The sequence below is a fragment of the Panthera leo genome, chromosome B4 (genome assembly GCF_018350215.1).
Source record: "Panthera leo isolate Ple1 chromosome B4, P.leo_Ple1_pat1.1, whole genome shotgun sequence".
Classification (NCBI taxonomy): domain Eukaryota; kingdom Metazoa; phylum Chordata; class Mammalia; order Carnivora; family Felidae; genus Panthera; species Panthera leo.
This window is the reverse complement of record NC_056685.1, coordinates 11,573,660-11,600,011: the sequence shown is the minus strand read 5'-3', so window position 1 is coordinate 11,600,011 and position 26,352 is coordinate 11,573,660. Positions and strand designations below refer to the sequence as shown.

Genomic DNA, 26,352 nt, shown 5'->3' with positions numbered 1-26,352 from the left:
CTGAGACCATGACCAAGTCTTTGGGCTCCACTTGAGGGGACATCAGAGGGTTTGAGAGCTCAGCGTTAATGCAGGGTAGTGGCACCATGAGAAACATGGGGAATTGTTGGCTTATGATGCCAGATAATGTCTGGTGTTCCCTGATCCCAGCTGGTGATTTGATAGCAATCTTCCACACACACTGGCTCAGTGCCTCTATGTGGGATCCATTACAAGGGAGTCATGGAGCCCACCTGCCTGGGAAAGGTTGCTTGGCATAGCCTGGCCTCTAGAGAGTAGGAAAGTTACTTGCTACTTCTTCAACCCTGGGTGACAGACACACACTTCAGCTCTCTGATCACACCTCCAGCTCCAGTACACACTGAAGGGCTGACAAGACAGCAATGAAAGGGGGTGGGGGAGCATGACGCTCAGGGAGGACTGAGGTCTGTGGGTACGTTGCTCACTGCCATACCCTAGTGCCTAGAATGGTGCCTAGCACACAGGAGGTGCTCAGGAAATTTTTGTTGAGTGAAGAAGGCCTCACCCAAGAAGGTGGGACAAGTGCAGAGGACCACGTTTTCAGCCCTTATCGTGCTGGGCTTGTGGGTGGCCACAGAAGCAAGAATGGAAGTCCAACCAAGAGAGTAGGTCAGGAAGGACCCAAGCAACAGTCCGGTAGTGACCCACTCGGGGCTGCGTTATATCAACTGTTGGCCCAGGAGGGCTTAGTGAAAACTATTCTTATTTTTATTCTAAAGCCATTACCCTCTGCTTAGCTATTGCCTTTCCTAATTTGCTCAGATGAGGGAGAGAGAAACTGGGCTGGGATCTGTGGAGAGCAAGTCTGCGCCCCAGGCCCGCCTCTGGCCCTTGTGCAAGTAAGTCACTTCCTCTCTCCGACACTCAGTTTTCTCATATACAAAGCAGAAATAATGATATACACCATTTCCACTCACCTCATGGCTGTGTGAAGAGTGAATGAAAATTATCTTCAGACACTGGAAACCCCTCTGCACATGTGTGTTGGTACTAGAGGAAGGGGCCACATCTGCTGGAGCCAGTGGTGGATTTTCGCCTGGGAGCTTGTTGCTGTTCCTCTACAGGTACAGGGATCCATGTTTAACTGGCCCGGGAGAAAATCTCCTTCCAGCCAGTCTCAGCGCATGGGTTTAATCTTAGCTAGCTAGGAGGACCAGCTGCTTCAGGGCACGACTTCATTTCCTGTCTCCATGTGGATCATCAGAACTCATGAGTTCTTTAAAAAGGAACTTGTTGACATCATTTGGTAGATAGCGTTTGCCTGTGGATTTGAGGTGTTTGGCCAAAGCTTATTTTCCTTCCGAGGAATTAAAAGCTCCTTGTTAGCACAAGTAGGAAATGCTGTGTCTTATAGGTTGAAGCTTCTCCTCAGGGCAGTTTGCTAATACTTTGGTATGTTGTCCTATATATATATTTTTTACAACAAATAAAAGACTTTAAAGACATTAATTGTAGGTATATAGTTTGAGAACACCGTGGTTCTTTCCAACACCAAGTGAGTCTGTCCCCATACTGACTGTCTCTTACTGCTCATACTTACTTGTACCCCAAATCTGAGTCCAGATCCCACCCCCTCTCCCAGTCAGCAAGGGTGACTGGTTGTTGAGTGGACCCCCAGAGGGAGTATGGTATGGCAGGCAGCCTTCTAGAGGCCCCAGCGATCCCCACATCCTGTCACTCACACCCTTGGGTAATCCTTCTAATGAATAGAATATGGCAGAAGCAGTGGGGTATCATGTCCAAGATTAGGTTATAACAAGACCAGTTTCCATCCTCTCTCTGTCCTCCTTGGATCACTCATGTTATAGGTGGTCCAATGAAGAGATCCACATGGTATGACGAGGAGGGAGGCCCCCAACCCAACAGTCTATGCAGCATCAAACCTGTCACAACCACATTAGTGAGCTTCAAAGCAGATCCCTCAGTCCCAGCCAGGACCTGAGATGTCCCAGCTCCAGCTGACAGCAGCTGGACAACATCTCATTAGCAACTTGGAGCCACAGCAACCAGCTAGGCCATACCCCAACTCCTGAAGCACAAACACTGTGAGATAGCCAGTGTTTGCTACTGTAGGTCTCCCTTTGCACTATTTTGTTGCATAGCCAATAGATAACTAACACATGTGGAAAGAAAAGCAGAAATGGTAGAGCTGGAGAAAGTAAAGAGAAGAGGGAGAAATAAGAGAACGAAGGAAGAAAGACGAAGAGTGGCTATGTCTCTGCAGGACAGAACACCCCCAACCACCACCATGCAGAGTGGTAAGAGCCTGGGTTCTGGCACCAGATGGCCTGCGTTTAAATCCTGGTTCTGTCACTGTATGAGTCTCCTTGAGCTGACGTAACAAAGTCCCACACGCTAGGTGACTTCAACCACAGAAATCGATTGTCTCACAGTTCCAGAGGCAAGAAGTCTGAGATGAAGGTGTTGGTATGGTTGGTTCCTTCTGAGGGTTGTGAGGTCAAAAATCTGCTTATGCCTCTTCCCTAACTTCTGGGGATTTCTGGAAATCCTTGGAATCCTTGCCTTGTAGACCTCTATTTTCATCTTTACATTGCATTCTTCCTGTGTGTTTGTCTGTCACTGTTCAAATTTCCCTTTTAAAAAGATAAAAACGTCAGTCATACTGGATTAGGACCCACCCTAAAATCCTATTTTTAAATCAGGTCATGCTTTGAGGTACTGAGGGTTAGTACTTCAGTATATGAATTTGGGGGCGGGGAGGACACAATTCAGCCCATAACAGCCATTTGCTAGAGGTATGTCTGGGCGAAGTCACCTAAGCTACCTCAGTCTCCTCTTCTATAACATTTAGATAATTATAGTACCCATACAATAAAGTTGTTATAAGGATGGAACAAGTTAATATTTGACAAGTGTTTGAAACAGTGGCTGGCACGCAGTACTATAAGTGTTTGTTGCATGAGTTACTCAATCTCTTATATCATGTGATAGTAGGCACGAGAAATGGGGGGCTATCTAGTTTACAGCAGTTTCTTCAATGGCCAGGTCTGTGGGTGTCTTTCTGCTGTGTGTAGAAATGGTTCCTTGTCCCTCTCCACCTACATGTAGAATATAAGGGATTTTGCTGATGAGAGACAGTGAGTTCTGGAAAGCACAGTGGGAATGCCTCAGAGTGATGGGAAGAACAGAGGTTGGTTCAGATAAGAGGAGGCACCACGTGCTTGTTGAAGCTGTACCTGAAGGCCGGGGCTAGAGTTGACCCTGGGCCCTCAGAGGAAGGTGGGTTATCACTTATGGTCCAGATGTGTTTCGTTGCAAGCAATGAAGTGTCTCAGCTCAAGGTGGCAGGATGACTAGGCTGTCATGGTTTTGCACTTGACCATCACTAAGTGCACCTTTCCCCCAGATATCCTGGTTCAGTTGACCTGGGCATCATTATTTTCAAATGGTCCCCAAGGTGATTCGAATGCACAGGTAGGCATGAGAACCTTGAAGAGGCTCCTTCAGATCCCTCACTCCTTAAAGTGGGGTCCAGGGATCAGCGGCAGTAGGAACTTATTAGAAATGCAGATGCTCCAGCCCCAGCCTAGACCTGCTGGATAGGAGTCTGCATCTTAGCAAGATTCCCCAAGAAAACGAGTGAGAAGTGCTGGGATGTGGCTTTTTGGGCAGTGGCAGGCTGGAGGTCTCTAGCCAGAAGGATAGCTGAGGAGGAGAGGCTCTCCTCTAGGACAGTCTGACTCACCTGAGCCAGAAGTGATGCCAAGTTTCCCCCCCACTTGCTGTGCCCTTGAGACATTCTTTCCTGGTGGGGATTACTGTCCAGATACAAGACAATTAATTTTAAAGACTTACTCTCTGAGTAAGCTTCTTTTCTCCCTCAAGGGTGCCATGTGACAAGCACCTTGGGCCAGGTGAGTACAGAAGTCAGCTGTTCTCCAGGTCCATGCTGGGGAACAGCTGGCCCTCATTAGAGGGGTCTGTAGGTACGCTCTTCTATGTGAATGCTGGTGGCTCAGCATCCCGAGTGAATTTCTCCATGAGCTGACAGAAACAGTATGGCCCACATAAATAGATCTTGATGCACTCAAGAAAGAAGATGGAGTGTTGAAGCTAAGGCCATGTTATAGAGAGAGGAGAAGAGGGACAAAGAGGTAGGCAAGAGGAAAAGGGTTAATAAATTGGCCACGAGCTGCATTTTCCTGGCCCACTGTCTTTCTGGAAAGAGTCCCCTTGCTGATGGAAACATATTAGGTGGATGAGCTCATGCTAAATACAGTTCCTCTCAAGGGAGGCTGGAAGAAAACAAGAGATCTGAGACACTTTCTTGAAAATAAATCAAGAGCTTTGAAGATGGTCCGCAGGAGAACAGCAGATGACAGGGAAGTCTGCATGTCAGGGATGAAACTCTATGTGTATGAACAGAACTTTCCAGAGATAATAGTCAGAGCAGGAGGATAGACTAATTTAAAAAAATTCAGCACTGTTACGATTATTGTTTGCATCTCTCATTCTAGATCAAATCCAGCTTCTGTGACATTTGTCCTTGAGACATGGAACAACAGAACAGCAGAAAACATATGGGCTGCTTACACAGTGACGCCTATGTCCCTTCTCTGGTTCCTCATTTGTTGGATGACATGTAGCACCAAGCTGAGCTATTACAGATGAATTTCTCTTGGAGATGTGGAATGGACCCTAGTAATGGTGATGTAATGTTAACTGATTTGATTGTGTCAATCCCCAACTCAATAACTGTCAGTGGTCCCCAGTTACCTACTAAATAAAGTCCAGATTTCATGGTTTGGAATTCAGTGGCCTGGACAAAATCATGAGAGGCGATGTGGCAGGATAGCCTTTGATCTTAGTCCCAGCTGAGTTGAATCAGCTGACCTTGGGAAAATCACTGAAAATTTCTGAACCCATCTGTGTACTAAGGACACCTTCTTTGTCAGGATCATGGTTAAATGAGATGTCAAATGGAGTGTGCTTAGCACTATTCTACAGCTCAGTAAATGATGGATACATGACATCATCATTACTATTCGTTATTGTTCATGATACTAACAACAAGCCTCCTCCAACCTGCTTTTCTCTCCCTGTGGCTTGCCCACACCTAAGGCTCCTGCCCAGGGAGATATGTATGATTCCAGCCACATACTGTGCATCCAGCTTCCATGCTCTTGCTCATGCCATTCCTATTCTTCCCATCAAACACTACCCTTCCTTCCAGGCTCATTCCAGAACTCCGTTTTTCATGCAACCTTTGAGGGTAGGGTCCATGTCAGATTTACCTTGTTTTTTTCAGTATACATAAAAATCCTTGAAGATAGCAGGTGCTCAAAACATGTTGAATGAATGAATGAATGAATGAAAGCTTATCACAGGGTCCACCTAAAAGGCCTTGCAGGGAATGGGTGAGGGAGAGTTTGAGGGTTCTGTAGGCACTGCAGTCTAATTTCTCTGCTCAAGGAGGTAAACTCTCCTTGAGACCCTTGCATGTGACAAAGGAGGCTAACACGTTTTCCTACAGCTATGAAGCCACCTCATGTCTGTAAAGTGTTTTTATATGTACCAACTCTCTGCAATAGCCTCTTGAAGGCTCATACTCCTCTCCTCCTCTCACATCTCTGGATGAACCCTCCCCCCATCCCCCAAGAGCCCGTGCCAGGTCCTGAGCTCTCAGCTGGCAGCTCTCCTCAGCCTTGGAAACCTGATAAAAGTTCTGGTTGTCCCACCACTCAGTCCGATGCCCCACGGTCTGCTGGGAACATGCAAGCCAGCAGGCACCGGACGGCACCCTTGTGTGGACTGGGCAGAAAAACAAGCACCCTTTTCCCTGCGCCAGGGTGCAGGGCCTGGTGTGGAGGGTGTGGACCAGCAATCAGCCCCCACTACTTACTCCCTCAACTGGAAGACCCTGTATGGTGGGTCCAAGAGCGTGTGTGCGTGCCCACACAGACACTCTTCATGAACAACTAATATAACAGGGGAAATTATACACCCTAGGGGCTCAGCATAGACTTTGCAACCAAATATGTAAAAAAAAAAAAAAAAAAAAAAGGAACTAATCACAACTTCTCTTTCTTGGTCTTTCTCAGCTAGAGAGTGCTGGCATAGCCAAGTACATACATGCCCCCAAGACCACAACTAGCCCAGCCAGACAGCTCAGCACGCGTGTGAACTGAAGACATCCTGTTTTCAGAACCTTTCTCTATGAAGTAGTTTCGTTTCAGCCGCCGTTCTTGGGGGCGTGGAGAATCAGGATTGGGGTGTACACAATCTGTACCCCCCTCTTGCCATTAAGCTCTGTGCCTGCTGTGATCAGGCGTAGCTCTTTTCCGGAGGCACAATCCTGTAACTATGTAAGAAGTCTTTCCTTTTTCTTGTACTGTCAGCTCCTAAGTGCATTATGATCAATGATTCACAAGAGAATGTGTAAGACCAAATGTTAGCTGGAAAATATAGGAAATTTGGAGTGAACTTCGGTGCCTGGAGGCTAGGTAAATCTAGGAAGGACAGAGAAACTTGCTTGGTCAATGTGCCTGGAGCCAAGTACAAAAAAAAAAAAAAATTGACCTGAAACATTTCAACTCTAAGGCATTTATAAACACCAGCTTTCTATCAGGATTCATTTTATACTTCAGCGCATTTGCTTTGGCTAAATTTTCAGTCACACTTGGCAAGTCCTCTCTTTAATAAATCCTTACAAAGAGTTTTCAAAGGTGGTTAGGTTACCAAAGTTCTTTTTGGTCCAAAAATTTGCATCAACAATGTCACCTATGAACCCCCTGAATGACCCCTTTGCTTTCATATGCTTTATAGTTAGGGTCTGGGCTAAGAGACGCCATAATCAAATCAGAAAAGACTAGACGTCCGATGGTGCGCACCATATTTCTTTGGGGCTCACTTAGATCCACAATGGCCCATGCCGTTTCATCTGATATGGCTGCTGGGACAGCGTTAATTCTACATTTCTCTAACACACGTCCAGTTCATTTCCCCCTGCAAATAGCCACTTACCATTTAGATAGGAGGAATTGTCTGGTCATCAGAGCTAGTCCCCACCATATGTTTGGTGACCTATGAAACGCAGCCTCACCCCCCACGCCCCCAAGAAAGAAAGACAGCAGGCAGCCTTCTGCTCAGAATGAGTCTTTTGGGGGGCATGGAGAACTCCAAAGCTGTGCTGAGCAAAAATACAGGTAGAGGCGTGTGCCCGCTCACCCCCTACTCAGAGAGGGGTTCCCAGAAATCGGCTTTTCCTCTAAGCAACTCAATATCCAGCTAGTGCAATTTGAGTTAATGGGCGCACACCAGCCATGTTCTGCAGCAGCAATGAAAAGGAGAGCTTTGTAAAGTGGGGCACCCTCCCTGGGTCCTGAAGCCAAGATCTGCCCGCCCCTTCCTGTCCCTGGCACTTCGGGCTCATTGGGCGGGTGACATAAAATATTTAGGGAACCCTATGTGTTTCCAGGGGTTCAAACTCCCTTCCCTCCAATCCAAACTCTGCAAAGAGGAGAAGAGAGCTGTTAGCACAACCCCCTCCTGCTCTTTATGAAGGAAACAAACCACATACATCTGAAGGTGATTAATTGTCTTTATTGGAGGAAAACAAGAAGTCATCAATCTCGTTATCATTATGATAGAAATCTTGATATGTGTACATGATTGTCAAGGCAGAGAATCATTTGCTACATAGGCCCATGAACAATTTTGCAGTGCCGCAAACCTAGGTGGGTTAAACTTCTTGCAGAGTGTTACATGCATGGAATAAATGCACAGTTTCCCTTCTTTGGGACGAACGTGTTTTTTATGGAAAAATTGAACCAATCACAAGCCTCATAATAATAGACGCAGGGACATTCCTGGATTCGTCGCTGTAAGCTTTTGGAAAACATGCTCGCTCGCTGGTGGGAGGGCTCCGAGAAGGGCAGTGACATTATGTGTAGTTGACTACAGCCAATTTAGAAATTGTTCCAAATTTTATTCTGGACGGAACGTGTCTTTTATGTCGTCCAACTTGAATGTGGCACTCAGCTAAATGTTCTCTGAAACAAGCCACCCGTCTTTTGAAACAAAGATGCTGTAGTCTCTCTGCTGTCATTGGATGGCATGTCATGACTCTGATGCCAGGGCCCCGAAGGAGGGGGACAGGCCTCTGTGTGTATGACCAATGTCCAAACAAGCGATGCGCTCCAGTTCCTTCCTTCTCTCTCTGCAAAGCCCGGCTGCCCGCCCTGCCCCGTCCCCTGCCTGTCAAGTGCAAGGCTGGCAGGACGGCCTGACAATCTCAGTCTGTCCAGATGAAGATTTCCCTTTGAGGAGTAATTTACTTAGTGTTTGGGGCTTTGGGGTCCCTGGTGGTGACTCATCTCTATGACCGAAGCCTCACACACTCCTCTTTTTTTTTTTTCCTGTCCATAAGAAAATAAAATCACCTCTAAGTAAAATAATTCAGTAAATAATCAGAAGACATAATCACTGTATGAGAAGTTCCCTGGGGACCAAAAGGTTAAAAGTAGATCTGGCAAATGCAGAAGCAGCATAAGTACAAAGGGTGAACGGAACAGTTTGTCCCTTTGGTGTAGAAAGATACAGACACCGAGAAGCCATTCCACACTTTGTCCACGAAACCAGACCTGGCAGCCACATGCAGCGGGCTTGGCTGCTGAATGCACAGCCTTTGGGTTTGCAGAAGCGGAGCCCCCCACCCCCCCACCCCGGAGCCAAAAGCCGAGCCGCTGCAGCCGCAGCCGCAGGTGGTGGGGAAGGCCGGCCTGGAAGCGCTGCTGCTCCTTCGGGTCGGGGTCAGCACGGAGCAGGCGGCGGGCCGGGCCTTGGCCGGCATGCGGGGCCGACTTCACAGTGGGGCCGGGCTCTTGCGCCCTGGCCCAGGCTGCGGACCGTGATGCACTTGGGGCCACAAGGACGGTAGGGGCGGAAGGGGGCCTGGGCTTCTGTCTTCCTCCTTCTCCTCCCTGCCCGCCGTCCACAGGAGAGCTCTTCAGGCTAGCTCATCTGCAGGCTGCCTTTCTTGGGGTCTTCAGGAAATAAGCCCCCTCCCCCTTTTCGGACTTTGTCCAATTCGCCTTTGCTATCTCAACATTTTCAACTCTGGAAACCAAAGGGTTGGAACCCTCGTGTGCAAATGTCAGGTACGTTTGCAGCCGGGTGCCCCCTCCCCACAAAAAATGGTGGGTTCCATACAGGTATACACCTTTTCTTTTTTTTGAAACAAACTGAACAGTGTTTGGTCTGGAATGTGTTTAAGGAAAAGGCAAACTCTGCCGAGGGAGGGGGGACAGAACGCGGAATAGTACTGGTTCAGAAGAACATGCAAAGGTTTCGTGCATCGGTTGAATCAGAGGGCCTTCGTTTCATTTGCCAGAAGTGAGCGTGTGACCCTGGGAAAGAGTACATCTTAGTTCTGCTTATGAAATGGGAGGATCTGCCCTTTGCTGGCCCTTGCTTTCCTTTTGCACAGCCACACAGAGGAGGGGGTGTTGCTGGCTGTAACACAGAGGCAGTCACCCTAGCTCTCCTGTCTCCAGCCCTGGGGCCATGGTTCCTGCCTGGCTTCTCCAGTGCGAGGAAGCAACCCTACCTAGAGCTCTGCGTGGGCCGCGGAGCCCTGGTGGCCAGAGCCTTAACATGCTGAGTCATCCCCACTGGAAATGGTCTTTTCTTTCTGTTGAAAATTACTCACAGAATGTCAAATCCCAATGGGTAAATCAGATGAAGCTGTCACTCCTCGAGAGAGAGAGGGTCAACCCCCTTTCAGGAGGGGTCAGTTGGGCTCCCTCCCCTTTGTCCCTGGTGTTCTTGACCTTTGTTCTAAAGGGGAGTTCCCCTCTCCCACCCACAACCCATCCAGGATAGGCTGGACACCAAGGTAGGTAAATGAACAGGATGAGGTCAGTGCCTGGCAGGCAAATGAGTCTGAGGGTCATATGCCAAGTCCCTGCCATCAGACGGCCAATGCTTCCTAAGTGCCAGAGTCTTGCCCATTGACCAAGCCATCTTGCTTTGCCCCACGGTGGACTACTGAGTTCCTTGGACATTGTGCTGACAGCTAGTTGGAGAGTGGGACCCTCTCAAAGGAGATAAGCTCTTGTGTGGGGATATGAAACTGCTCCCTGCTTGTGAGGTGGGATTTTAGAAGTGACCAGAATCATTGCCATAGTCAACAACACTAAGCCACACATGCTTTTTGGTTTTTTGTTTGTTTGTTCATTTGTTTTTTTGGTATGCTTTCTACATGGCTCTTTTCTTTAAAAAGGAGACATGAAGGGGAACATTATCCTGCTGTTCTCTTATGGGGTCAGAGGCAGTAGGAGATGGTAAGACCTGCTGCCACAATGGCCATGCACTGTCCTGGACTAGTTGTCAATCTATCTGGGCACCTTCTTCTTTTCCCAAGGGCTTTCTGTGGCCCTGTGTGCTCCCCGTAGGCATTTCCTGCCCTCTCAGATCCAGCTGCCTTTACCCCATCCCAACCCAATACCCCAGGCTGCAGTGTACTCACTGAGGGAAAGCAGTGAGCAGTCCAGACCCCAGGGTACCCTGCTTAAGAGCAAAAAGCAGCTGGTCATGTGGGGGCCCCATGTGGGCGAGCACTCACTGCTCATTTCAGACCAGTGATGGCTTTGCCTGTTGCCTCACTGATGAGATGAAAAGTGGGGAAGAGGAGGAGGGACAGACAGGGCGGCTGAGAGAAAGACCACTCAAGGATAGTTCAAAACGTCATATTCAAATGAAAAAAAAAAAATCCACTAGCTCTGAGAAGGTGAGGAGACCAATGGTGGGGGGAGGGGCTGGGGTTGAAAGGAAGCCTGTGATGGAGCTGGTGGCCATCTGTTAGCCTCGGCCACATGCTGGCTTCCACAGCGAGTGGAAGCTGTGGGCACGTATGAAAGGCTCAGCTACGACTGGCGGGATCTGACATCAGCAAGGGTCCCGGGATTTAGCCACCCCGCTCGGCAGGTCTTAACAAAAGGCACATTCTGGGTTTATTTTCCTCTCTTCCTAAAACGATAGGAAATAGCCTAAGTCCAGTGGCACTGCGACAGAATGGATTTGCCTGATGTCAAGTTCAACAGAGTTGGCTTTTGAGCGGAAACCTGTCCCTACACATCACACTGTGTTGTTGACGCATTCCAGGCCAAGCGCAGCCACAGGCTCATCTGAACCACAAAGAGGACGCTGGCCACAGGGCCTCATCTCCTGCCTGTTCTGCACTTCTTGGTGAGACATACCTTCAAACTAATTGAATAGAAGGTACACCCCAAATATCAGCTCTAGGAAATAATCTAATCACCCATGAGAGAATTTGGCTTCAGAAGTTGCCCTCCAAATGCAACTGACTGCACCTAGTACAAGGTGCGAAGAACGGATAACCAGTCAGGCACACATCACAGGTACCAGCTTTGGGCACATTATCACCCTGTTACATCTAATTCCTTGTTTTCTTGTACTGTAGAAACAGGAACGTTCCATTATACTTGTTCATAAGCAACACCCTAATAAAGCCCCCGGAGAGAGACCACAGTTTTCTGATACTCTGTAATATTCACGCCATTTTCCCTCTGCGGGCATGGCATTGACACTTATCCAACTCACACAATACCTGCTTCTCAACTCGGTCTATGGTCATCTTATAGACTTTTTTAGGTTTTTTTATTAATCGTGAAGAGCGACAGCCTGATTTTCGCTCTGGATGCATGTGTGGCAGATGCCAAGTGGGATTCCTGCCAAGGGGCTGGGTGCATATGATGCATGTTGGGTACAGGGTAGACCAGCTGTCTGTCTTCCTGTCTGCTCTTATACGTACCTGCACTGCCATACTAATGGAGGCAGAATGGAGCTGCTGAGCCTAGAAACATGGTGTGTATGTGTGTGTGTGTGGGGGGGGGGGGGCGGGGCGTGGCTATCACTAAATATTTGGCCCGGACACAGGCATAGGTGTGGCTTGACCACAAGACGGCTTGACCAACAGGACCTGCTGAATGTGGCTAGCTATAGGAGACGGGCAGGAGGACCACAGCCAGTAGAGTTGTTGGGCCATCGGGCAGACCTACAGGGACTCATGGCAGGCTTGAGGCTGACGGTGTGAAATGCAGACTCACGGTATTATGGTGGGCAGGGGGTCAAGGGAGGGCTTTTGCAAACCTAGCATTTGGAGCCACCTGCAAGCCTCTGCAAGAGAGCATCCTCAAAGCCCCCTTGGGAAGTGGTTTGCCCTGGGTTTCACGCCGTGCTCTACCCTGCACACCTATGCATCACATGGGTAAACAACGCTGCCCGCTTTGCCTGGGACATTGCCAGTTTTAGCAATGTAAGTTCTACTTCCCAAGAAATTCTTAAATCCCAGGCAACTGGCACCTTTGGTGACACCACCACTACGGGTCTTTGGTTTTCAGACTGCCCCGGTCAGAGGGAGGGCTGCGAGTGCTGGCTGGCCATCACCGCGCTGGCCAGTGTCCTGCTTGCCTGGCAGGTCACCTCTCCTTACCACCCCAGATAAATGGACTCTTTTCCAAGGCCACTTCCCTCTCCTCGCCTGGGTAACATTCACAGAAGAACAGGGTAAAAATCTGCAGAAACAACTTGTGTGAGTTGGAGGCCATTTTAAGTGTAAGATTAGAAACGCATTTTTAAAAAACAGAGAGAGAGAGAGAGCACGCGAGAGAGATTAACTTTAAAACTGCATAGCTGAGAGCAGACTTTTCTGTGTTACCCTCGTGAGAAATATAAGCTGTGTGAGACATTCCCTTTAACCAAAATGGCGTCTGGTTCCTTCTGGAAGGGAGGCTCTTATATCTTTGCCGGGTGGGCATCTCCTTCACAGCAAGTGAAGCCTCTGAAGTTTAGCTTTAGTCTTGGGGGAGCACGCTTCTTTATTTCTGACCACTGACGGTGAAGGCCCCTAGGGTCTCTGGTTGGCCAGGGGCATGCTGGAGGGGCTGTTGGAAAAGGTCTTCTGCACGTTCCCTCCCCAGGCGGCCCTGGAGACAAGGCAGCCTCACTGGACTGCTGAGTTGTTTTCTTAAAGAGCTGCCTCTCCAGGGAAGGGGAGAGAAGGAGGAAAAAATAGAAGTAAAGTGCACTCTTCGCCTTGGAGACAGATTCTCGATCCTCTTATTAGAATTTTTAAAAATACCTTTACATTCCCCTTGGAGGGAAAAAAACAAAACAAAACACCTCTCTTAAAGGTTAACATAAAACTCAACTACTGATAAGCAGAAGATACAGGTCACGTGACTAAGAAGTAAAGATCAGAAGGGCATGTTTCTTAAAGGGTAAAAAATAAAACCCTAATGCGCAATATTTACCAAGACTTAAATAATCCAGTTGAAACCTTTTTTGTCATTAATGAAAAAATACAACATAGACGGTTCCCCACACCTAGAAGAGCAGAAGTGACGACGGTTGGGAAAGAGGACGAGGGAGGTCCGTTCCATCAGAGCTTTGCAAGATTCATATGTACAGCACCAGATCCTATCACGTCAGCTCCCTTGAGTCAGTACAGTTTGTGAGAAACGAACACTTCAGAATTGCAGTATAAAATATGGCCATAAAAAACTTCTGTCTTCCAGTCCTGTGCAGGAAGGCGCACCATGCAAGGTGGGATCACTCTGGAGCGGCTGGTGGCGCTGGCGGCCCCGCGGGGGCGGTGGGGGCCCCCTTCCCCGGCCCCGCCCTTGGGCCCCACCTCCAGAGCCAGTCACTTGCTCCCGGAGTGCACTGTGGTCACAGTGGCGGGCCTCGGTCTCCGCTCCGCCCCCACTCCTGAGACCCCGGATGAAGAAGAAATGAAACTACAGAGCGTGGAGGGTGCCAGACCTGCAAGGGGGGACAGTGGACACAAGGGGGTCGAAGCTTCAGAAGAAAGTATTCGCTCCCCTTTCCCACTCCAGGGTTTGGGGGGACGGCGAACTCTTACACTCCTGTCTCTAAATGTTCACCTACCTGTAGGAAAACCTTTGCAATGTGTCCTTGAAATGCTTTCTTCCTAGACACAACTCTTCCCTCCTGTTCTAGCTCTGACGCTGCTGACTGCTTTGTATTTGAACATGACATGGTTTGGCATCCGTAACAGGGTAGGTACCACTCACCGAGCACTCACTATGTACTAGGCTGCAGGCTAGGTGTTGAATACATACTGTTGTTTATAACAGGCCCCATGAGTAGAGGTTTGAGGAGTGAAGACAGAATGTGATCCCTCTGCCGACCCATTTCGTGTGTGGTCTGTACTCCTGGCTAAGGACCAGCTGTGACACAGAGCACATCGAAATGGGGCCGTTTGCCTCTTCCTCCAATTCCAGCAGCCCCGGCCTAGAAAAATTGCTCACACACCGCCCTACTATGCTCCCTGAGAGTATGCGGTGGCATCAGAAAACACTGATGTGGGACGAGTATCCCGCAGCTCAGCTCCGGTAGCATAGTTCCCGGTGACCTTTACAGGCTCCGACGCGGGGAGATCCATTAAGTGTGGGTCTACCACAGCGTGCGGTTGGGTCAGGGGACGCGCATGGAGATTTCCAGGCAAAACGGACGGGCTCACATTCCCAAATGAGATGGGATGACTATTTAGAGAGGGAGGGAACCCTTTTCTGAGGGTCATGGGATGGAATGTGATGCCCAGAGGGGGACCAAGCTGAAGGGTTTCAGTGATCAGGGAGATGAGGGCCAACAGGGACCATCAAGGCAACTGCCCTGAGGGGGACAGAAGCCCCTGAGATGGCCTACTATGGGATTAAGATAAATAGACCAGGGAGCGGTGGGGAGTAGGGGAGAGAAATAGAGTATGTTACATGCCCTCAATGATGTAACAGCCTAACACAAAGATGAAAGTGAAATATTCTTACTATTACTCTGACTGCAAAGCCAGTGCACATCATATAATTCAGCTCCAAGCATCATCCTCCTCATCAAAAAGTAGGTATTAAAAGCCAATGAGATCAGGCTGTCACGAGTCTCTGCCACCCTTTCCTCAACCCCTAAGAATGACGCGCAGCGACAAGCGAGCCTCGGGGGAAGGAGACGGATCCGAAAGTGTCTGGGCTCTTGTCCAGACAGGTATGGCTGTGCAGCGCTTGAGCCACAGATTTCCCATCTAAAAATGGAACTCATCATACCTCCGGTTGTGTGTGTATCAAATAATTAAACGTTTCGAAAACATTCTTTAAAATTAAATAACGTCCCAGGGTTGCTGGGGGACATGCCACGAGAGGAATTAAATCAGAAGTGCCTGACACCAGGAGCTCACAAAGGACTGTGCTCGCCTCCCCACCCCAGATCTGTCTGACACGCCAGTTGGAAAGTTCTGTCTTTGCTACATACGCACAATCTTTTTGGCTGGCCAAACTGAGGCTGCTTGAAACGCTTGCATTTGAACTGTCCAGGCTGCTGCCGAGATGGAGTTTCCTCATGTGTCTCACAACGGCCGTGGCATTAAATGCTTGCTGAAATTTAAGAAAGGGAAAAAAGGCAGACACAATAGTCCAGCTAATTAGAAAAGACTCAGACTGTGTCTGGTTGTTTCTTCTTACTTACCCCAACCATTTTCAGCTTCTTAAAACGTTCTCATGATACTTTAGAAAGGAAGCTTGTCTTGCCCCTTCTTCCAAAACGATGCTAATGTTTTGCACCCCTCGCCCCCACCGAAATGTTTTTTGGAGATTTAAACAAATACTCCTCTTTAGACATAGTAAACGTAGAGGATAAATGTAAACCAATACTCTCCGTCATTTAAGGGAAGTGACTTTTAGAATAAAAGGTGTATTCTAGTAAGATGGTCTCTTAAAAGGTGATGCTTTAAGGTAGTTTTAATTTTCCTATTATTAGTGCTTGTGTCCTAACTAATAGCATTTCCTCCGAATAAAGCAGGTCAGTGGAATTAATTTTGTTTCCCCGCACTGATTAGAACGTAGGGTTTGGGTAACCAGTCGATGACCAGGAAAGCTCAGTGGTATAACTCCATCACATTTTTAGCCGAAAATATCGATGAGTTCAACTCAGATTCCCTGTCTTTCCCCGCCCCCTTTTCCTATCACTTTCATAAAAGTCAGCTAGTCAAAGTTCCAGCAGCAGAAAGGAAGACAACAGGAATTATGTTCTTAAGAAACAGCAAATGAGTAAGGGCTGACACTATTGCTATTTTTGAATCACAGAGGGGAAATATTAAAGCCATACTTCATCCCTCCCACACCATGACATCCCCTTTGAGTCTTAATGGTTATCAGTTAAAATTAGCAAGATTATTTGGGTGAGGCTCTGGGGACTTTCATCAAACTCGGGTGATAGTAACCTTGAGAAATAATAAATGCTCCAACTGTAGGGCAAGTTTCATGGGGGTGGTTCAATTCATCGCAAAAAAATTTTTTTTGAGGTGGGGGAAGGGCAGAGGGGGAAGAGAGAGAGACACACACAGAGTGAGAGAGCGAGAGAGAGAGAATCCTAAGCAGTCTCCAGTGCTGTCAGCTCAGAGCCCGACACAGGGTTCGATCCTATGACCCTGGGATCACGACCTGAGCTGAAATCAAGAGTTGGACGCTTAACTGACTGAGCCACCCAGGTGCCCCTCATTGTAAATGTAATGAGCCCAAGACTTACTCTCCATTTGCTTTTTGCGAAGTTCTTCCGGATCTGGGCACTGACAGACTCGTGGATGTTTTTGTTGAGGGCTGTGTCACCAGCGATCCTGAAACAGAGGCAAAGATGCTTCTTCAAAAGGGTTTCTTGAGGGGTGCGGGGTGCGGGGTGCTCTGACACCGGGTCGCACACTGCTTTCCCAGGGAAGCCCCAACCCCGTCCCTGTCCTGAGGTTCACTGAGAGGGTGGCTTCCCGCTGCCCTTCCAGGCTGTGTGGCTCTTGTCTTACATGCACACCATCTGCCACCACCACCAAGTCCTGTCCCCCTTCTATACTCAGCACCCTCCCAGAGATTCGTTGACCTCTCTGCCTGGTTCCCACTTCTTCCCTTTCGGCCCCAATTCCTGCGACATCAGAAGCCACAAGGCAACTTGAATCCAGTTTTCCCTCCTTTCCCTCCGTCTCCGTCTCCACCAGCTCTCCACCTGCAGTTCTGAGGTCCCACATGTGTTTCCTGCCTGGTCTGACCACCAGATCCCTGCCCAGGGCCGTCTTCCCAGCTTTCTCCTGCTAGAGGCCCCTTCCTTCTGCCCTCTCCAGGCCCTCTGCATCACGGACCTGCTCACATCCCGGGCCCAGAGCATCCTTCTGGTCCTTTCCAGCAGTTAAGCTCTGCCATGTTCTCGCCTATACTTCCTCCATGCTCAGGGAGAGGGTGCCCAGCCTCAGCTCAGCCCTGCTTGCCAAATCTTCCCTCGCATTTCCTGTAAGAATTCTCTGAACTACCAGGACTGGATCCACTCTGCATTCAGCTGGGTCCCTGATATTACTGGGCATTAGTTCTTGCTTGCTCCATTAGCCTTCCACCAGCAGGGAAGAGGGTGGGTCTGCTTTTCACCTCTGTCCTTAGAAACTACCTAGGAATTACCCTCCTCGTCCTGTGACTTCCTCCTCCTGCTTTACCACCTCTCCTTCCCTCCCTTCCTCCTCCCTCCTCTCATCTCTCGGCTTACAATCTCCAGGCTCATTTGGTCACCTGGAGGTCACTTGCAGCTCATTCTTCTCCCACACACTCCCCTCAACCTCGACACCACCCCTGCTCTACATTTAATCACCTGGCCTTCTCCCCTAGTTTCAGAGGAAGCTGTGTTTTGCTCTCATTCTTTTTTGCACTTAGAACCTTCGGTATCTTCCCTTTCATTTTTTCAAAAGTTTTTGATGTTTATTTTTGGAGGAGAGAGAGACAGAGCATGAGTGGGGAAGGGAAGAAAGAGAGAGGGAGACACAGAATCCAAAATAGGCTCCAGGCTCTGAGCTGTCAGCACAGAGCCCGACGCAAGGCTTGAACTCATGAACCGTGAGATCATGACCTGAGCCGAAGTCGGACGCTTAACCCACTGAGCCACCCAGGCGCCCCATCTTCCCTTTCATTTAACACCAAACTGTTAAATTCTAGGCTGGTATCTGTTACCTATGAAATCATTTTTTGCATCTGAAAAGTTAAGGGGCAGAGAGAGAGATGCCAGGAACACTGACCATCCTTTCTGGCTGGAAGATGACTGGTTAGCAAGGAAGTGAGGAAACCTGTCATCTCCCAGACCCAGATGGCCCTGAACCCCAAACAGCCTAGATGCCACAGTATTATGTCCAACTGTTTTGGGGACATGAAAACAATAAGCTTAGGACTTCTTCAGACAGATTACCCCCGAGGAAAAATCTGTCCCCACCCACCCAGCCTTTCACTTTAAAATCGAAAACATGGTTGATGGATGTGATGTTTAGTCTGTGCCAGGCAGGGCCCAACTTTGGAATGCGGTCTGATATTCCCGCTCCTCCAACCATAGGCTCTGTCTTTTTCCCAGCGGGGCTGCAAATCCTTAGTCAAGGGGACACTCAGAAACTGACTCAAGAGAACCAGGTTTCCAATTCCAACGACTGCCAATCGCCCCCTGTCCCCAGACACACATCAATGACACAGAAACAGACTAGCGGGCAAATCCAAGGAACAAGGTTAGCGGACTGCAGACATCTTTATTAAGCTCTTCCTGCTAGACAATTCTTATGTGAGTGTTTCCTCCTGCACCGTTTCTAAATGCTACATCCTCAGAAAAGAAGGCCAATTCCAACTCATTGGTGGCCAGTGCTTTCTTGGAAACGAGCAGGCAGAAGTGGTAGGAATACGGGGTTCCTTGGGCCGAGCACCACCGCAGGGCAGAGCGACGCTCCAAACCAAACAGACCCGCGAGGGGGTCAGGGAAACTCCCTTCTTTGTGGGCTAGCATGGGCTGAGATGTAAGGAAAATGCAAACTTCCAATTATTTTAGGAATGTTCCATGCTTGCTTCCCACAGTCCCGGGGTGTGCTGTAGCTGAGTAAGACCAGGCAGGGCAGACGTGGCCCAGAGGCCCCTGTTGGGGCACTCTCCTTGGGGAAGCGAGGCCACCTTGGCCCATGACCGCACACGATCTTCCTCAAATGGGCACCGCCATGGAAATGGTTACTGCTGCTCACGAGCCAGCGACATTACAATGACAACATATGACACTCACAATGCTCGGTGCTCCTGGCTTTAGCATGATCCATCAGTAACACCAGAGGCACAGAATCCTAGAATTTAGAATTGGAAGGGACTCTAGTACCTTGATGGTCCTAGGAATTGAATGATGCCTCCGACACAGAGGAATCTCCTTATAAATCTGTGCACGCACACACATACACACATACACATACACACACACACACACACACACACACACAAAGCTATGGCGCCCACATTCCATTCCTATCTCCCTTGTTTCTACTTTTTTAATATTTGATTTTTAAGTAATCTCTACACACAGCGTGGGGCTTGAACTCACACACCCAAGATCGAGAGTTGCGTGCTCTACCGACTGAGCCGGCCAGGCACCCCACCTTGCTTTCCAGTTTTAACCTCATGCTAACAATGCAGATGGCATTCGTATAAATCACACTTTGTGAGGTCTCTCTTGCTCTCTTTCTCCACACCCAAATCATCAAACTCATCTCTCCTTGCCTTCTGGTGTTTTTGTGTTCTGTACGTGGTCTGCTGTACCTCCATAGGTCTGATTTTGCATTTTTCTAGCCACTTTCTCAGGACAGGCTTGGTGATGCTGCTGTGTACCCCCAGAGACCAGTTTCCCAGACTCCTGGGCTGCTTCCCAATTCCTACGGTCAACCAGAGCTCGGCTGGCTGGGGCCCAGAAGAGGGGAGGGGACCCAGGAACACTGAGGAGAGGGCTGCAGATGCCACCCTGGCCTGGCCAACACACGATGTCCCCTCCCAGGTGGACACATTGCCAAGTGTTGCCTGGGGCATGGATGCCCAAGAGTCACCACTTTGGTTTCCTTGTCAACGCAACTAGAGACAGAGGTTCAGAACTCTCCGAACCAGATGAACAAACCCCATCAAGATGCCTCCCTGTAAGAAGGAACGGCTCCCATCCTGCCACTTGCCAGTTCCTACCTTTGGCCAGCAGCTGCAGGCTGCTGGTTCCTCACCATGTGCCGCCACGAGAAAGCCGTAGCCTCTCATGGCAGGGGCTTGGGAGGGGCACCTGGGTGACTCAGTCGGTTAAGCGTCCAATTTCAGCTCAGGTCATAATCTCCTGGCTCGTGAGTTCTAGCCACATGTCAGGCTCTGTGCTGACAGCTCAGAGCCTGGAGTCTGCTTCAGATTCTGTGTCTCCCTCTCTCTCTCTGCCCCTCCCCCACTCACAAAAGCAGATGTCTCCCTCTCTCAAAAATGAACAAACATTTAAAAATTTTAAAAGATCAGGGGGACACAGGAAAGACCTGTGTCCAACCACCCTACACACAGACAGCTCTGAAAGGAACCCTGTCCTGTCTGGCACGGTCTGTTTTGAGTCTGAGGAAAGGGGTCTGGGACTTCCAGAGCCCCTCCTGGCTCTTGGTAGCCTTGATTCAGCCGGAAGAGCGAGTGCAGAATAAGAGATCATGTTCTCTGGATATAATCGATGTGCCAAGAGCACAGCTTCTAGAATGATAGTGTTGATAAAGCTGTGCTCCCTGGAATAATTACCCCACTTTCTGCCAGCTCTCTGTTGAATCAGGTGCTCTCAGCCCGAGCAATTTTACATAAAAGAAACAGGCATATCATAAATGCAGGCAGTGGGGCATTTCAATGATGTCTGAGTCAAGTGCATTCATTGGTACCATTTTCTAATGTTTGACTTCCTGGGATTTTTGAAATGCACATAAAAAAAATTGTAAAGCGTTGGCAAAAACCCAGCTCTACAGTACAAAGACATTAATTTGTGCAGCTCACACGCGGATACGCGGATACATCGTACCGTGACCCAGGCAGATAACTGTGAAGTCTCTGTCTCTAGCCCGACCCCCTTCCTGGGCTCCAGACTCACTCGGCAAAGGGCCCCCACCTTCAGCACCGGGACAGAGGGCTCCTGGGCCCTCCCTCCTGCTCCTCACAGTGGAAGCATCTCACCCGCCCAGGCCCTCCCCCTGGCACCTCGGGAAGGACTTCAGACCCCTCTGTCCCAGCAGCGCTCTGCCCCAAGCTGCGGCTCCCCACCCCTCAGTGTGTTCTCCATCCTGCTTCCTCCCTGTGGCTCCGGACAGGCCCCCTCCACCCTTCTCTGGGCCATCCCCCACTCCGCCTCCAGTCCGCACCTCCCCGCCAGCCTCCCTTGCCCCATGGCCAGCAATTCGGCCTCTCTTCTGCAACCGGTTGAGCTTTCTGAGACACAAATCTCATCACCTGGCTTAAAACCTGTCAGCGGCCCCCACCGCCCAAAGGGAAAATACAAATTACTTCCTACGGTCGTAAATTCAGGGCAACTCCTATAGATCAGAGATCTGTTAGGTGCTAGGTCCTCTTATTTGTATTATTTGTATGTCACGAATCCCTTGAAAAGCCCTGCAGGATATACACTGCTGTCATTTATGATTTCAGTCTGACACAGGGGCCCACAGAGCTCAGGAGCCCGCAGATGCAGTAACACATATTCTACCATTCCTGGTCTTTGGGAGGGGGGTAGCTGGGACCTGCCCTCGAGCAGGCTACCCCAGAGAACTCTGCCGGCCATGTCTTCCTTCTCGTGCCCTCCCGCCTCGCTCCTGTGCCCACGCCCCCTCCAGGAACCTGAGAGTGGTGGCTCCAGGACAGAGGTGGGTTTAGGCTCCTGAGCGAGGCCCAGGCCGCTTGCCCCGCCTGGAACACCTCCCCTCCCTGGACAGTCTGCGAAGGCCTTCTCTCAGGGAGACTCGGCCCCTCTGGAAGGCCTCTGCCAGACCCTCTCCCTTCTTTTGTTCGTCAAAAACACCTGGTGAAGGAGAGACCAGGTCTCAGCAGGGATCCTTCCTGTCTTCCACACAGCGAGGCCGGATTAGTGGACAAGTCCTAGGAAGGAAATTGCTTCCCTTCTTTAGAGGTTCTCTTTTTCCTCTTCTGTCAGATCATCTCCAACGTCTTGTACGTACAAAATAAGCACGCGCTGGGGTGTCATGTACGACACGATGGCTATGGTTCTAAGAGAGTAACTCCTAAAAGGTCTCATCACAGGGAAAAGAAACTGGGGGGGAGGGTACCTATGTAAGCGGATGGATGTTAATTAAACTTATTGTGGTAATCACTTGACAATGCATACAAATGCCAAATCCTTACGCTATATGATAGACTTAAACTTATACAGTGTCCGTCAACTATATCTCAACAAAACTGGGAGAAAACAGAGTTTCATGCAGCTTTAAAGGCCGTATGACTTCAGGAGAAATTCCCCTTAACAGCACGCAAGAAAACTGCCCTGCCCCCTACTCTCATCCCAAGCATTTCCTCCAATTGTTGATAAAGTAAGAAAAAGCTTTACTAACTTTATTGCCTCATACTTTAACCTGCTGTCCAATGTAACTTATTAAAAACTATCATTTATATAAGCTGATTAAAATATGTACAATCAAATCTACCTCCTTATTCAGAAACATCTTCTCCTTCCCTGCGGCCCTTCCTGTCTTCCTTTTACTGGTCTTTACAGGGTGGTAGTGAAGAGCACTTATTTTGAAGTCAGTTCTGGCCGGAAACCATTCTAGCTTCACCACTAGGTAGTGGTTGTGCAGTCTTGGCTAAGGATAAGTTAGTTACCTTGTCTCTCTAAATTGATTCTCTTATCTCTGAAATGGAGATAAAACCTACCTTACGGAGCCATTATAAAGAAAAACATGAGATGATATGTTAACGCAATGAGAACAGTACCTGAACCAGAACTCATGCTCCATAAATGACAACTGTTGTTATACATTAAGTTACAGATCTTCCTTGACTTACAGTGGGGCCAAGTCCCAATAAATCCATCAGACGTTGAAAATACCATATATCGAATGTGCATTTTAAGACACCTCACCTACCAAACATCAGAGCTCAGCCAAGCCTACCCTAACCGTACTCAGACCACTCACTTTAGCTTATAGTACAGTTTCTACTGAATGTGTATCTCTTTCACACCGTCGTAAAGTCAAAAAAATCATCGGGTTGGGGACCGTCTGTGAAACCAGGTCATGAAGCTCCCCTGAGCAGGTCCCCTTTGGAAGACTAACCAGCGTGTGAGACTCTGGAGGAAATGCTACAGGGTAGAATAGACAAGGGGCCAGTTTTCTCGAATGCTTTTTAGGGGAATTTCTCCTGAAGTCGAAGTCTGTTTGTTTTAATCAGACCACATATTCTGCCATTCCTGGTCTTTGTTTTCAGATGGCTGCTCCTGGCAGTTTAATGAAAATACCTTAATGAAACATTTACTATGTGCCAGACATTGTGTTAAACCCTTCACAGGCACAATCTCAATTATTTCTTACATCAGCCCCGTAATTGGGTATCGCTGTTCTCATTGTAAGGTAAAGAAAATGGAGGCTCAGAGAAGTAAAGTATAAATGCAGAGTCACACCTAGGGGATCGTGAAGCTGGGTTCAAACCTGGTAAGTGGCTTCAAGGGCACTGCGGAGAAATGTAGTCATACACAACACCATGCACTAGCGATAAATGCCTCTGGGGTTGAAGGCACACGAAGATGAAAAGCATCTTATGAGGAGAAGAATAACATCAATTCACTTCCCTATTGAACGGTAAGCTCAAGGAATCAAACTCCAATCTGAATGACTCCTTGAAGAATGACCTTCAATAAAAACGATCCTAAAATACTTGATGTAAAATGAAAACCCTACAGCTACTTTTTGTACGCTTCGCTTGTCCTCCATGCATTCAGAAGACTGTGTCCTGAGGGAACAGAGTAGCTCGAGTGTCGCCTGGGGGACGGGGTGAAAGCCACTGGTTGGAGATGAAATCATTCCACAATTAAGAGCGGCTAAGAGGGACTTTACTCTGGGAAGGCATCAGATGGCATTAGGTCCTTCTACTGGGTCATTTTTCTTACCATGGGTGCCGAGCGGCTTGCTCACAAGTGTATCTTTTATTTGGATCTTTCTCCATCAGATTCCGAATGAAATCTTTTGCTGTTCAAAAAGAAAGCACAAGGGGTGGAATCAGTCTGTGGCTTGTGATGTGACAATCTGATGTCACCAGGCCTTCAGGAACATTGTGTGGCACATGAAAAACAGATCAGCCCCTCCCATGCCCCCCAACCCTCTTGGGTACCTGGACATGGGAGGCAGGCGGGAATCAGTGTTTGGGGGAAAGGGAAGCCAAGACTTGGCACTCTTAAGAGGTGACACTGCGAACGAGGAGGCAGCCAAGCCAGGCGTCGGACCCAGCCTTCCCAAGTCAAAGCCCTTCTCTGGCAGCTGGTGACATCTTTGGTTCAGAGATCAAACGTCTTTGTTATCATATGCCTCTCCCTGAGCTCACTGCTGCCAAGAGAGCTGCTTTGTTGACGTCCTCTCTGTGTTTCAGACATCACTGATTCAACAAAATCCCCAAGGCCTCTACCAAGGCCACCAGGTCCTGGGCAGGCCCTGTGGATACACAGCCCTCCAGGAGCCCCCTCACGGCCCACTTAGCCGATCACGATGAACATGCAATTTTGCTGAGGAATAAAGCAGGTGTTTCCAGTTAGGAGGAAATAACTCAAATAATAAAATGCGATATCTGAACAGCTCACTGGTAAGTGCAGGGCTCTGCCCTATTTATTATTTCATTTAATCCTTGCACCACCCGCTTTGGTAGGGAGGAGTATTATTATCATCCTGACCTCCTCAGGAAGACACTGAGGCTCAAGAGATTCGTCAGTTTACATGAGCCTTGGTTTTGATCTTTATCCCTGAGGAAGAAATGGTGAACGGCTCTGGGAACGTTTCAGCGTGGCACAGGAGCTGAGACGTGGGCTCTGGCATGAGGGCTTGGGTTCAAATCCCAGATCTGCCACTTACTAGCTGTGTGGTTTCAGTCAAGGCATTTCACTTCTGGGGCCTCAGTTAATTCACCTGTCAAGTGGGGATAATAGTAACACCTATCGGATAGGTTGTCCTGAGGACCAAGTAAGCTAGCACATGGGCACAATAAGCACTCAATAAATGTTAGCTGATACTGGTTCAGTCCTGGAGCGCCCAGATCAGGGCACGGCTAAGAGTGGTGGAGGAGTCAGTCCCGTCCCTCAATCTGGCTCAGGTCAGACGTCCCCAGCCTATCTTCCACGTGGCAAGTCAAGTCCAAGTACGAAGCTAAGGAAACGTCCTTGGGAGCCTCAGGACCACTCCGAACCCCCCAGGCCTGTCACAGTCAGGTGGTCTGGACGTAGGGTCCCAGGGGCCACCCATGGGGAGCGGAGATACCTACCAGAGTCAGAGATGTCGTCCCAATAGGGCGAGTCAAACTCATATTCCGCCTTGAGGATCTGCTCAAAGAGCTTGGAGTCATTTTCATCGTAAAAGGGAGGGTAGCCGCAGAGCCTGGAAGACAAGACAGTGTAAGGATCTGTAGTGGCTGCACATCTATGGCGGCGGCTGGACATTCTGCATGGAAGGAAGAGCCATTTTCACCCAAACTGAGAAAACCTGCTGTGTGTATGTTACAAGTACCATGTGAGCAAAGAAATCACACATTCTATGGGCAGAGGCGGCACAGAGCTAAAACTGTGATTTGATAAGTGGCAAAGAGGTGATGATCTAAAGTAAACATGCATGTAAGTCCACCTTTCCATGTTATTAACCAGAGCCCCGTATACTCCCAAACCAACCCCCAAACCTTCTGTGTGCAAGTGCTTCTCATCTTATTGTCTGTAATACTATCCCCAGCAGATGATGGGTTGGTAACCAATTTGCCACAAGTTCCCCTAAAATGCACATTACCAACCTACCATGCCCAAACTGGGTATTTGGAAGGTCACAGTTTGGGCCATTAATATACAATAAATATAAAAGCAGAAGACGGCACAAATCATAATGCTATCACCCCTCTTCCTCCGAACCCTTTCAAAATTGATCTTTACAAGATTATATTAGGGTGTTGGTGCAAGCCACATACAGTTCTGGAGGTACCAACAGTCAGCTGACCAACCTAACAGGAGTGAAAATGTTTCTTAGATGCTCCAAATACAATTCATCCCATAAGACCATGGGTTCTCAGGCAGTCCTACTTTCTGCACTGATGTGCATTACCAGGCCATGATGCATTTTCTGGACCAAGATTTCCTCATTTGAACATAAGGAGGCCAGACTAGAAATTCCTAATGTTCTTCCTGGCTTTAAGATGCTGTGGCTCTATCTATGATCCCCCGTTTCAACTTGTTTGCATGGCTAGGACACCTAGGGAAGGATCCAGTACATGCTTGAGA

At 48.8% G+C, this 26,352-nt stretch overlaps 1 protein-coding gene across 11 annotated transcripts in view; it reads right to left on the bottom strand.

The window, feature by feature from the left end:
* Positions 1-7,564: 7,564 nt before the first annotated feature.
* CAMK1D (calcium/calmodulin dependent protein kinase ID) overlaps positions 7,565-26,352 on the bottom strand; it is a 501,235-nt gene continuing 482,447 nt past the window's right edge. For 10 of the 11 annotated variants that reach the window (XM_042944888.1, XM_042944889.1, XM_042944891.1 and 7 more), the window contains 5 exons: positions 25,356-25,468; positions 23,998-24,076; positions 16,600-16,687; positions 15,332-15,449; positions 7,565-13,827 (listed from right to left, as the gene is read on the bottom strand). In XM_042944888.1, coding sequence (XP_042800822.1) covers positions 13,709-13,827; positions 15,332-15,449; positions 16,600-16,687; positions 23,998-24,076; positions 25,356-25,468 — 517 coding nt within the window. In that variant the 3' untranslated portion in view covers positions 7,565-13,708. Of the gene's footprint in view, positions 13,828-15,327; positions 15,450-16,599; positions 16,688-23,997; positions 24,077-25,355; positions 25,469-26,352 lie in introns of all 11 variants that reach the window. The other variant, XM_042944887.1, reaches the window with a different exon arrangement.